Source organism: Canis lupus, chromosome 35 (genome assembly GCF_003254725.2).
Source record: "Canis lupus dingo isolate Sandy chromosome 35, ASM325472v2, whole genome shotgun sequence".
Classification (NCBI taxonomy): Eukaryota; Metazoa; Chordata; class Mammalia; order Carnivora; family Canidae; genus Canis; species Canis lupus.
Window position 1 is genome coordinate 23,675,259 of NC_064277.1, and position 12,349 is coordinate 23,687,607.

Consider the following 12,349-nt stretch of genomic DNA (forward strand, 5'->3'; position numbering starts at 1 on the left):
GAATAACGATGCCACACTTTTTAGTCTGAAACGTATGCTCCTTGATAGAAAGACCACAGTCAGATGGGACTCGGAGAACTTCTGATGTCTCTATGTCCTTTCCTTTCCTGTTGCTAGAAATTGAGCCCAAATAGCGTGTGTATTTACCCTTGAACTGTTCCGACAAACTGTGTTTCGTTTCTGTGTTTGGTTTTTCTGCTGCTCTTTGTACAAGCTGCTGACACCTCCACTTCCTGTTCTAACAGATGCATTTCAAACCACATCTCATCGAAGATTTCCTGGTGACCTGGACTTGCCGTCACCCCTCTGTGCCCAGTGTCTTCATTTCTAAGAGGACAGGCTTGGACTGAGGGCTTTGCCTCAAGCTCTGTTGAGCCCTGAAAGCTGGTCCATCCTGCGAAAGCAGATGGCTTTGCAGGGCCCTGTGTGCCTCCATCTCTGAAACCCGCTGACGTTCTCCCTGACCCCCGAAGGCTTTTTGTGTTAGCTCAGAATTCCATCTCGAAAGAAAGGAAAAGGCTTACAGGAGAAATTTATGGTAGTCAAAAGTAATTTTTTTTTCTCAAAATGGGAGGGAGAATTTGAAAGGGGGCCTCGAAAGGGAACCATGAGTGTGCTGGAAGAAGCCCCGTGTTAGCCCCTCTTCATCCATTGGTCAGGGTGTCCCCCACCATCTGAGCCCCCGTTTGATCTGTGACTAGCCAGAAACTAAGTCAAAACTGTCCTTCCTTTTCAGCGTAAAGAGTAGATGCGAAGATGAAATCCTAATGTGCAAGACACTCCTATAAACTACCAGGCATTACACAAACACCAGGAGCCATGATTACTGTAGAGACCCCATTCTCCGTTCTTTTACAAAAGGAGAAATGCTAACACAAGCAAGTTCTGTGTTACTGTATCTTTTGTGATAGAAGTTACTCAGAGAGCTGCTTTCTCCCCATAATTGAATTATAGAACTTTGCTGATTCTCTGCTCTATTATAATACATAGGAAAACCTTGCTCCAATATAAAGCATCATTCAGATGTGAAGTATAGTTGTTGTTATTCACACTTCACAGGGTTCTTTTGTCTTCATCTGCTATCTGCTGCTCACTTTTCAGCTGTTCACAAACATGAACTCAAACACTCAATTCATTTTCATAATGGAGATTTCCCAGTGAGTGAAGTGGATGATTGCTTAAAGCAAATGATTGGCCTTATCTTTAAATTGGCGCATAAGCAGACATGGACATGAGCCAAGATCCCCCCTAGGCAACTTGACTCTTGCAAATCAAGATTACAGAAAGCCACCCCCACCTCCCCATCCCCCACTTGCCCCCCAGTCTGGCAAGACATTCAGATCAGATAATCTCAACCTTAGGAGAATTTGTCCTTGCGCCCTAAGGAATGAGCAAGATACCCATTCTTTCTCAAGGGCCTACAATCTGTTGGTGTGAAATATTAACTTAATACACCATTGCAGACACAAATCAGACACATGACTGAGCTCACTATGAGTTGTCCATTCAAAGAGAAATGCTAACTTGGTAAATGATTTCCGAATAACTTCTCTCCTGAGACACAAGCTTTCAAGTGTCTGCTGGATGCCTGACTTTGGGTTTCCCACAGTACCTCAAATGCTTGGCAAAAATTGGCCTCATCATTTCTTTTCCCACATCTGGTCTTTGAACTATGTTCCCTAGAACCATGCTCCCATTCTCCTAGCATAGAAACTTCAACCTCCTCTGAGACAAGCTCCTTTCTTTGTATTCTCATATCTTCAGTACTAAATTTGCTCCTTATCTCCTCCAGATTAGACTAGACTATTACAGGAATCTCTCTTTTGTGTTCTTGAACAGTTTCCCCTACATAGAATCCCTGGCTTCTCTAGTATATCCTTCACGCTGCCCTAGAATCATCTGAACAAAATTCAGGTTGGGCCGTGCCCCTCTTTTGTGGGCTCTCACCTACAAAGTAAATTCCATAAGATTCAAGGCTATTCACCATAAGTCCATGTATTATTGGGAAGTATTCGTTCAGCTGGAGATAACAAGTGTTACAAACTAAAAATGACTTAAGTAGAAATACCAATTTTTCTCACCTACCAAAAAATCCAGAAGTCTCAGAATAAAGGACTGGCTTATTCAGCAGCAAAGCATAAGCACCCAGGTGTTTTCTGCCCTCTCCTCTGTCATCCTCCACATATTGGCTTCTGTCCTCAGGCTTGCCTTCTCTTGAACCCCATATGGCTGCTGTGGCTCAGACGTCACATCCTCCCTTAAACCATGCAGGAAAATACATTCTTTCCTCTACAGGAACGACCTGCTCATAAGCCCCTAGCAGATTTCCTTTATATCACACTGATCAGAATTATATCATATTCCATACCCACCCATCATAGGCAAGGAAATAGAATTGTGGTATGTGGGTTAAACAAGTAAGTATTCATATCTCAAAGTGAGGATTCTTGCCCCCCAGAAAGAAAGGAAGTGAGGGAGGGGGTTTGGTTGGAGTGGCCCCTATTAGCATCTGCCAGCATTTGTACTCAGCAGTTAATCCCACCCACACTACATTGGCCTCTGGCCACTGGAATTATCTCCAGTCTCAGAATCTAGCACGTGTTTCATTTTCCCTTACCATCACCTGCAAGGGGCACTTGGCGCTTCACAGCCTGGAAGGGTGAGGGGCTTCCCACATACCCAGCAGCACCAAGCCTCCACTAGGCTTTGTATTATAGTACACGGCCTCGCTTTTGTTTCTTTCTTCCATTGTCATGGTTGTACACAGGCCTGCCTTCCAGTACACAGGCCTTGTCCTTCCATGCCTTTATCACCATGCCTGGAATGTGACGTACCCTTGGTGGAATGAAGTTGCCTGTGAGTTACCTTTGCATGTTTGACTTGCAGGTCTGCGCTGCCAGCATAGTCCCTCAAGATGGTGAACAGAACAGTCTTATGGGGAGAGTGGATGAAGGTGTGGATGAATTTTTCACCAAGAAGGTGACCAAAATGGATTCCAAGTGAGTTCAGAGTCATTTCACTCATAATACTGCTTAATGCTAAAAAAAAAAAAAATACTGCTTAATGCACATTTAAGTTTACTAAGTTGCAATTAAACTTACCGTGCCAAGGCTTATTTATCTCATTTTTATATATTACTTGGGATTTACTGTTCTGATGGCTCGCAAAACGTTAACTCATGCCCAGCAATCTCACGGTCAACTGGGAACTTACCAGAAATGCAAATTCTCAAGCTGCTTCCCCAGACCCACTGAATCAGAAACTGGATGTGGGGCCGTGCAGTCTGTACTTTGATAAGCTACACTGAGACATGCTCAAGTTTGAGAACTATTGTACTATTCTGACATAAACCACAGAACACATCAAGGTATTTTTTTAGAGCTTTACCACTGACATCTGGGTGACTATTCCAGGGCAGTGAACTTTGACAGGTGACATGACTTAATTTCTAAGTTCTCCTCACTAGTAATTTGGTGTATGTGGGGACCCTATATGACTGCTAAATGGCCCAGCTTCAACAGACAGCATCAAAATGAGATTGTTTTATTTTCTTATTAAGTGGTGTTACCTTAAAAGATAATCCTTTTATGAACTTCTGTTAATAGTTATTTAACCCAGAACACTTCCAGCATTCAGCATGATTTGTACCAAGTTATTTAATCCCCAACTAAATGCAGATCTATCCCTAAATATACTCTTAATGTGGATAAGTGTTTGTGAAGTATTCTTCACTTTGAGATACCAAATTCAGCAGTGAATTGAAACCATAGTGATAAGCCGATGGTGGAAGACTGGGCAGGCTGGGCTCAGGTAGGAAAGAAACTGGTCCATTCTGTAGATTGACGTGCCTTATCTTGCCTCTGTAGGATGGTGAGGTAGAAATAAGTGAGGTTGTTATATCCATAACAGTATAACTAACTGCACGTTAGGAGCTTCAGGACCCAATTATTTGTCTTCTTTGACACTGGCCTTGAAGCTTGGCATTCTAGGGAAAGAGTCTATGCTCCCATTCTTCAAGAACCAGCCTCAATGTCATTTATTCTTTGAAGCTGTCATGTGACTGCCCCTTCCCCACCCTCACCCCCAATTAATTGCTCTTTCTCTGCTGCTGACTCAAAGCCTTTTTTTTTTTTTTTCATCTTCTGCTCCCATCTGTTAGAGCACACATAATCCTTTGAGCATTTCTTCCCATTTTGTATGGTATGAGGAATGGACGGATGTGTCCTCAGTGTAAAAGATTCAAGCAGTCACCACATGCCAGCATAACCAGAGCAAAATGGGAAAGTCCCTTTTAATGATCTGCTCTCCAATCATTTTCCCCCCAAGAATGTTTGTTCTTCAGAAGCAACCCCCAGGTCTTACTGTTCGTTATAACTTGAGTGTGTCTGGCACAGATTGTAATATATAGTCTGCCTTTAGTCACAATTGCTTGAATGAATTGAGACAGTCTTGGCCTATATTCCTACAAACTTCAGACACCGTTGCAGGCTCGCCTCCTCCTAAACATCAGAAGTCGGTACGTTAGTGGAGAGGTGTATGCACATCTGATCTGAACCATTTATACCTGCCTCCGTGTGATTTCCTGCATCCTTATGATGCCTTTTTCTGTAACAGGCTCTGGAGGAAAGTTGGGCAAATTTTAGAAGGTATAAAATCTACTTTTTGCAAAGATACTGCTCTGGGAGTATGTTCGAAGCACAAAGAGAAGTAGAAGTAAATTTTCATCAAATAATGATGGAATCTACCAGAAGTTCATTTTTTCATTTCATTTTGTTATATAAAAACAGACTGTCAGTTTGATATGTAAAAGGCTAGGCATGGGTAAAATCTGCAGGTAGTATGAAGAACGTTTGACAATCAAACTTATAAATGCTTGTAGTTTAAAATGCCAGATGTTCTACAAAGACAGAAAAACAAATTCCATTGTTTCTTTCTCCACTACCTATTCCCCAGAGGCATTTAATTCCTATGCCCTTAGCTGTTTATTTGTGCTTCCATATTTTTTAATAACATTCTTTGCTCTTTCCTGTTTTTCAGATTTAAAAAGCAAGCATGACTTAACTTCTCACTGTAGAGGATGATAATTTGGCTCTGATACACTGTGACCCTGCTGCTAACCACCCCCACCCCTCACCACACACACACACTCTTTTCCTTGTGAATATTCATGACTGAGTTACATTATCTTTGGGTTTGCTCTCCTTTACAGTGTTTTATGTTCACTGTAGTTAATAATCATCTCCTTTACATATGCTTACTTTTGCATATTCCTGTCCACTGCCGTGTCCCATACATCTGCAAGAAAGGTATTAATCTCCTCTCCACGTGTTCAGGTATCTTCTGTTTCATCTCCTGGAACACATCCCTCATGGCTGCCTGACCTACCTGACCCATGTGGCATCTGGGCCCAGTTCCCTGCTATGGCCCTGCCACCTCCTGTCTCTGTCTGCTGGAGGCTTCCTTGTGCTGCATACCTGCGTCCTTTTTCTGCTCCCTTTGGCCTAATTCTTCTCCTTCCTTCTTTGATTCCCCTGTTTTGGCAGATGACCTCCTCTAGTTGCTTCCTGAGAAGGGCAGCTTGAGAGGGGTATTTTGGAGACTTGCAGATATGTCTTTCATTTTGATTAACAGTGTGACTACGTATGGAATCCTAGATCGAATCCATCTTAGAATCTTCAAAACCTGGTCCTATTACCTTCTAACTTCTATTGTTGCTATAAGAATCTGTCAGGGAGCAATATTTTCCAGTCCCCTTCAAGGTTCTTCTGGCTGGACTTAGAATCAAATTGACATGAGGAAGAGTAACAGGATAGAATAACATATAATTGTGTACATACAGGAAGCCACTCAGACATGAAATTCTAAAGACCGTCAGGCAGAATGAGGCATATATGTGATTCTGAACTAAGAAGGGAGCCACAGTCTGGGACTCCAAAGGGAAAGAATACAATTCTCAGGAAGAGTAAATGTTCGAGAAGCACATGTCTGCAGGGCCACTTAGGTAGTGGGACATGGAGGACCTTGATCCAATAGGCCTTGCTAGCTTCTTCCCCATCCACCACCCCTAGCTCATAGTGTAATGTAGTTCTCTATGCTGACAACTCTCTTCCTGGAGCAGGTCCTCTAGCTAAATTCTTTCAGGCAGTCAAGGAGGAGGTAAGGAGCTTTTCTGGAATCTGTCAGGTTTTGATGACATTTTGACTCAAAATAATCTCCATGCCAAAGCAGCCCATCTCGAGGCAGCCTGGCCTTGGCCCATACAAATCCAAAGTCCTCATGAGCCCTGATCCTTTGTTACATATTTTTGTTTTTAGTCTTTTCTGGAAACATTGAGGATTTTCTCTTTGTTCCCAGAAATGTATGATGATTGGCTCTGGGTAGGTTTTGTTTTGTTTTGTTTTGTTTGAACCCATTTGCTAGGCACTCATGAGCCATTTCAATCTGAAAATTCATATCCTTTGGTTCTGGAATTTTCCTTGAAATTTTTTTTTCATAATTTCTTCCCTTTTCTCTGTATTCTTTTTAAAAAAACATCCATTATTCAAATTATGTGTTTTCTCTATTAATACACTAATTTTTGTTTTATTTTATTTTGATCTTTTCTCTTTCATTTTCTCATTCCTTCTATTACCCAACCCCCTATTCCTCACTGTCTGGGAGATTTCTCCAGCTGTATCTTCCAACTTTGAGTGTTACACTCCCACTATCACATTTTCCTGTTACGCATATCTGATGGCACAACAGGTTTTTGTTTTGTTTGTTTTTTTCCTCTTTTATTTGAAATGAAATAGGACACAAGTGAGCTATTGGAAGTTGATGTCTTAGAAGCATTGAGGCTCTAAGGGGATGCCTGGTGGCCAGCTGTGGGGAAGGTATGAGGCCTGTCCTGGCAGCAGTCCATGAGAAGCTGGATCACACCAGACAGGCCCAAGATGGCAGGGCCATGATAGGAAACCCCTGAGCAAGTTAAGAAGAAAAGGTGGGAAACTCTGCTTCCCTGTGCCAAATTATGAATTCTACTCTCTTGTTAACTGCACATATAAAGTAGAACCCCAAACACCTGCATACACCACAGCTGGCTCTCTCTTAACCTTATCTACTTTCAAATCTCAAGAGTGTACTTAGTTTTGTTTTTTAAAGACTTTATTTTTAAGTAACCTTTCCATCCAATGTGGGGCTTGAACTCATAACCCTGAGATCAAGAATTGCCTGCTCCATCAATTGAGCCAGCCAGGCACCCTCAAGAGTATACTTTTGGTTTAATAAACTTTCCTGCTTATGTCGCTTATCCACTGTGTTGTGTGTCTGTCCTTGAATCTTTTCTCATTCAGCGACTTCTTTGGGATGGGCTGGGTCAAGGGTGCGGGGACCCTCCAGTTCACCTGGCAACAAGTAGGGCTTACTGACTGATGGACTTCACTCTAGGGGTCCCCTTCTTGGACCATTTGGTTGGGCGAGGGTCTCCCTGATTATCAGAGTCTTTGGGTCATTTCTCTTGAGCTTGTTGGGAAATTTGATCTCCTTCTTGGAGGGCTTAAACCTGGCTGTCCCCTTTTGGGATCCATAATGAGAGAAAGAGGCTGGGAGTATCACTGCCCCAATACGCAGGCTTTCTTGTGATTGTAGGGGAGGGAAGATCATGTTCTCTCTACCCTTCTAGGTTCCTGGCTGAGACACTCCTATAATAAAAGATTAACAGGAGAAAGAAGTTCAAGAACATGGACACCTTCTATATGCATGGGAGAGACTTAGAAAAACTGAGTAGTTCCCGCAAAATGGCTCAAGCTACCACCTGAAATACCATTTTCAGTAAAGACAAAAGAAAGATGTTGGGATAGGGGACGGGGAACAAGTGTGGGAAGATTACCAGAAAAAGGCCTATAAACAGGGTAAGGTGGTTATGCACATTTAGGGCCATACCCTCTCCATTGATAAGTTTCCAGAAATGTATTATCTCTTCCTGCTGCTGAGAGGAACACACCCTTATGAATGGAGATTTCTCTTATAAACATCTCTTCCAAAACAGCAACTTCTGTTCTCAGAGCTTCTCTGGTGTCTGCCACTTCTTAATTAGCCAAAAATAATCCTTAGGACAAAGAGGTCTACTGTGAGGTACCACAGTCAGCAGCCCTCCCCCTGAACCTACCTGTGTTCAGGATGGCACACGTTGCTCAGCTGTCCTGCTGCCCCTCGCCCTCCCTAAAGGGTGCGAAGGGGCAGTTTTGGTCTCTGGTTTGGGGAGAGGATCTGACGGTTTAGTGAATGGGCTATTGGCTCTCTCCCTGTCTGGAGTCCCCCTTCACTTCTGTTTCCAGGGGTGCCTGGAGCTCCGTGCAAACCCATGCCTCTCCCCTCTCTTACCAGCACTTCAGAGGACAGCTTTCCCGTGTCCATTAAGTCTGTTTTCACTCTCAGTTCTCTAGGCTTCCAGACTTGGCTGTTTTTGCCTTTCTTTCCCTCCCTTAGTTTTTTCTTTAAACCTTTGGCCGTGATGTCACCGGGGACACAGAGGACCTAATGGGGTTTGTGTCTGCCAGTTCTAAGTGAAAGGAACCAATGAGACCTCTAATTGGCCCCTTGAGTTGCTCTTTCCCTGCCCATTCCCCCATTCCTGAATATTCTCTTTCATACAGAATGAAGAGCTTACCCTCTCTGTTACCCTTTTCAGTGGTATTATATTTAAGTAAGGACCCACATTCTTGTTTAAGTCAAGCACTAAGGGTGGAATTTCAGATGTGATTTTAGTGATGATGCAAGGACTTCAGGTGACACTGGGGAAACCTGGCCCTTATCAATGCAGTCAAATTAAATTAGGCCATCCCTCACTTGTGTCTTTGAGGAGCCAGCTTTACTAGAAGTTCTTACAAGTGGAGAGGCAACTGACTAGAACATTTAGATACAAAAATACCTCATCTCTGCCCCCCAGGCCCACCACCTACACCTTCAGGTTCCCATTCCTGATTGGTGGTTCCTCCATCTCCTGACCTGTGACTATAACATTTCACACTATTTACCAAGCACAATAGCTCAAATTAAAAATTTTTTAAAGATTTTATTTATTTGACACCGAGAGAGAGAGAGTACAAGCAGGGGGAACAGCAAGAAGAGGAAGAAGCAGGCTCCCCACTGAAAAGGGAGCCCTATAGGGGGCTTGATCCCAGGACCCTGAGACCATGACCTAAGCCAAAGGCAGATGCATAACCAACTGAGCCACCCAGGCACCCCTCAAATGAAAATTTTTACTGCTTCAGAATGGCTAGATAAGCAGCAATCTCCCTATTTGTATTTTGACTGATTCTTGCAAGAACTATAATTACAGCAAACCCCACAGTATTTGTTCTTTTGAATCACAGGAGATCCTCAGCAAGAGGCTCAGAGTCCCATGAGCTTGGTGAAGGAGGAGATGAAAAGAAGAAGCGAGACTCTCGGAAGAGTGGCTTTCTCAACTTAATCAAATCTCGATCCAAATCTGAGCGGCCACCGACGGTCTTGATGACAGACGAGCCGTCCTCGCCCAAAGGGGCTATGAGAAGTCCAGCCCTGGACATGCCCAGGAAGGACACGAAGCCAGTGGAGCACAACAGCAGTTCGGAGCGGGTGGAGGAGATAAAAACGCCCGACTCCCTGGAGGAAGGCCAAGAGGAGGACGTGGGCAAGATGGAGCGCAGTGACAGCAAGAGCAGCCCACAGGCCGGGCGCAGGTATGGGGTGCAGGTGATGGGCAGCGGTCTGCTGGCAGAGATGAAGGCCAAGCAGGAGAGAAGAGCGGCCAGTGCACACAAGGTGAGGGGGGCCCCTCCTGACCTGATTGTCTTTGTGGCTCTGCCCCCTCTCAGTTTTTACCGGAGAGAGATGAGCAGAAGGAGCCCATACAGTTAAATAAAAATCCGAAACCAAAGCCTTTTCCCAAAAGAACCCAGAGCATGAGCTACAGAGGCATGGCTGGGTTTTCCCTCTGTCACGGAGGCCCGCTCCTCTGAGAGCCACAGGGCTTGAAGATAAGTCACTGACTGAGAGAGGCTGCTGGCCTTTGTCTACCTGTGCAAGTCAGGAGCCTGGGACGGGTGTTGTGGGGAAATGCTCAGATCTGGGGAGAAGACAGAGTCTGTTGCATCCAAACTGAGACCTAAGGGTGACCAGAGATAGAGCTGCCAGAGGCAAATAAGAATACTGAAACCATGGGGGCTCCTGGCTAGCAAAGACTCTTGATCTCAGGGCTGTGAGTTCAAGCCCCATGGATGGTGTAGAGAATACTTAAAAATAAAAACCTTAAAAAAAATAAAAAAAAAAAATTGGAACCAGATTTTTTCTTTTTTTTTTTTTAATTTTTTTTATTTTATTTTTATTATTATTTTTTAAGATTTTATTTATTTATTAGAGAAAGAGCATGAGCGGAGTGGGGGTGCAGTGCCATGGGAGAGAGAGAAGCAGACTCCCCACCAAGCTGGGAGCTACACAGGGCTCCATCCCAGGACCCTAGATCATGACCTGAGCCAAAGGCAGACACTTCACCAACTGAGCTACCCAGCCCAGGTGCCCCTGAAACCAACAGTCTAATTATATATAAGTAGATCTGCCTTTCAGTTTTTTCATCTTGCCAGATTTGAAAGTCAAAAGGAAAGAAAGTCAAGGTATTCTGTTAGAATTAATGGAATACTTGATCATTGAGATATATTGTAGACTGCTATGAAGAAAAATTTGATCATTTAAAAATTGCCCTATTCTCTCCAAATCTGACTAAATTCATCATTTATTCTTTGAACACCTTTTAAAATAGACGTTGTGGGTTTTTTCCTTCCCCCTATTATCTCTCCTTTCTCCTGGTAGCTACTTGAAAGATCATAGCTTCAGTGTGATCTCTAAGATCAGCATATCCATGTTAGCCCAGAGTTTGGGTTTGGTACATGAATCTGAGCTCTTTTTTGTTTATATAACTGGATTTCCCAAAGAAAGGAAGATTGCTCATCTTTGTTATTTGAAGTATCAGAATAAAACAATGCACCCCATTGAATCCTTGATTTATTAAACTGTATTATATGCCAGGGTGTAGAGCGTTGTTTTATTTGACTTAACAGCTGATTTTTTTTTTCATTAAATCCTGCATCCCGCATGATTTTACAGCTATGCACTACATTTACCCCACCAGAATCTTAGTTATCCAGTACTTTCCTTGTGATGGATCCCTTCTTACTCAGTGACCCTTATAGAAGGTTCAGGGAAGTGCAAAGGGAGGACCGTGTAACTAATTGCCCTCTGCTAATTCGACGACACAGGCACCATGTGGCCTTCCCTAGTCAGAATTCAGAATAAACACTGCGATCATATCATTGGTGAGTCACCCAAGGAAATGTTTAAATTTCAAACCATTTTATAGCATTTCTTACAACAACAAACGTGCTGTTTTCACTAACGAGCTGTTTATTTTATCACTGTTTTCACTGATGAACAGCTGCTTTTTGGTAGAAAGATGGGAAGTGCTAGAGGGTTTTTTCCATGTGCTGTGGATTTGATACATAAATTGCCTTGAAGTGACAAAATTCTTATGGTTTGGAAGTCTCAGTTGTTCAAGGCTTCTAGTAATGAGCTTTTGGCGCCATCTTGTGTTTGATTAAAACAACATCAATAATAAAAATCCTTAGAGGTGGACCCTGGAGACATTGCAAGTTCAGTTCTAGATCAACACAATAAAGCAATAAAGTGAGTCAAATGAATTTCAGGGTTTCCCAGTACATAGAAAGTTATGTTCACACCGTACTGTAGTCTGCTAAGTGTGCAACTGGCATTGTGTCTTAAAAAAACAATGTACATACCTTAATTTTAAAATATTTTATTGATTAAAAAAAGCTAACCATCATCTGAGCTTGCTGGTGGAGGGTCTTGCCTTCATGTTGACAGCTGCTGACTGATTGCTTAAAGGCAGGGGTGGCTATGGCAATTTCTTAAAATAAGACAATGAAGTCTGCCACATTGACAAATGATTATTCTGTAGCATGTGATGCTGTTTGATAGCCTGTTCCCCACAGTAGAGCTTCTCTCAAAATTGGAGTGAATCCTCTCATACCCTGCTACTACTTTATCAACTAAGTTTATGTAATAATCTAAATCCTCTGTTGTCATTCCAACAGTCTTTACCACATCTTCACCAGGAGTAGATTCCATCTCAAGAAAGCACTTGGTTTGCTCATCCCTAAGAAGCAGCTCCTCATTCATTCAAGTGTGGTCATGAGATTGCAGCCATGCTAGGCCCATCTTCAGACTCTACTTCTCATCCCAGTTCTCTTCTTATTCCCACCACATCTGCAGTGACTTCTCCTTTGGCATCTTGAACACTTTCAAGTCATCCATGAGG

General features: G+C 43.0%; 1 protein-coding gene across 5 annotated transcripts in view; it reads left to right on the forward strand.

Moving 5' to 3' along the window:
* The window catches only part of CARMIL1 (capping protein regulator and myosin 1 linker 1), a 311,565-nt gene that overhangs the window by 280,164 nt on the left and 19,052 nt on the right, over window positions 1-12,349 (forward strand). For all 5 annotated transcript variants that reach the window (XM_025442784.3, XM_035710597.2, XM_025442806.3 and 2 more), the window contains exons 32-33: window positions 2,887-2,999; window positions 9,354-9,783. In XM_025442784.3, the coding sequence (XP_025298569.1) occupies window positions 2,887-2,999; window positions 9,354-9,783 (543 nt within the window). The remainder of the gene's footprint in view (window positions 1-2,886; window positions 3,000-9,353; window positions 9,784-12,349) is intronic.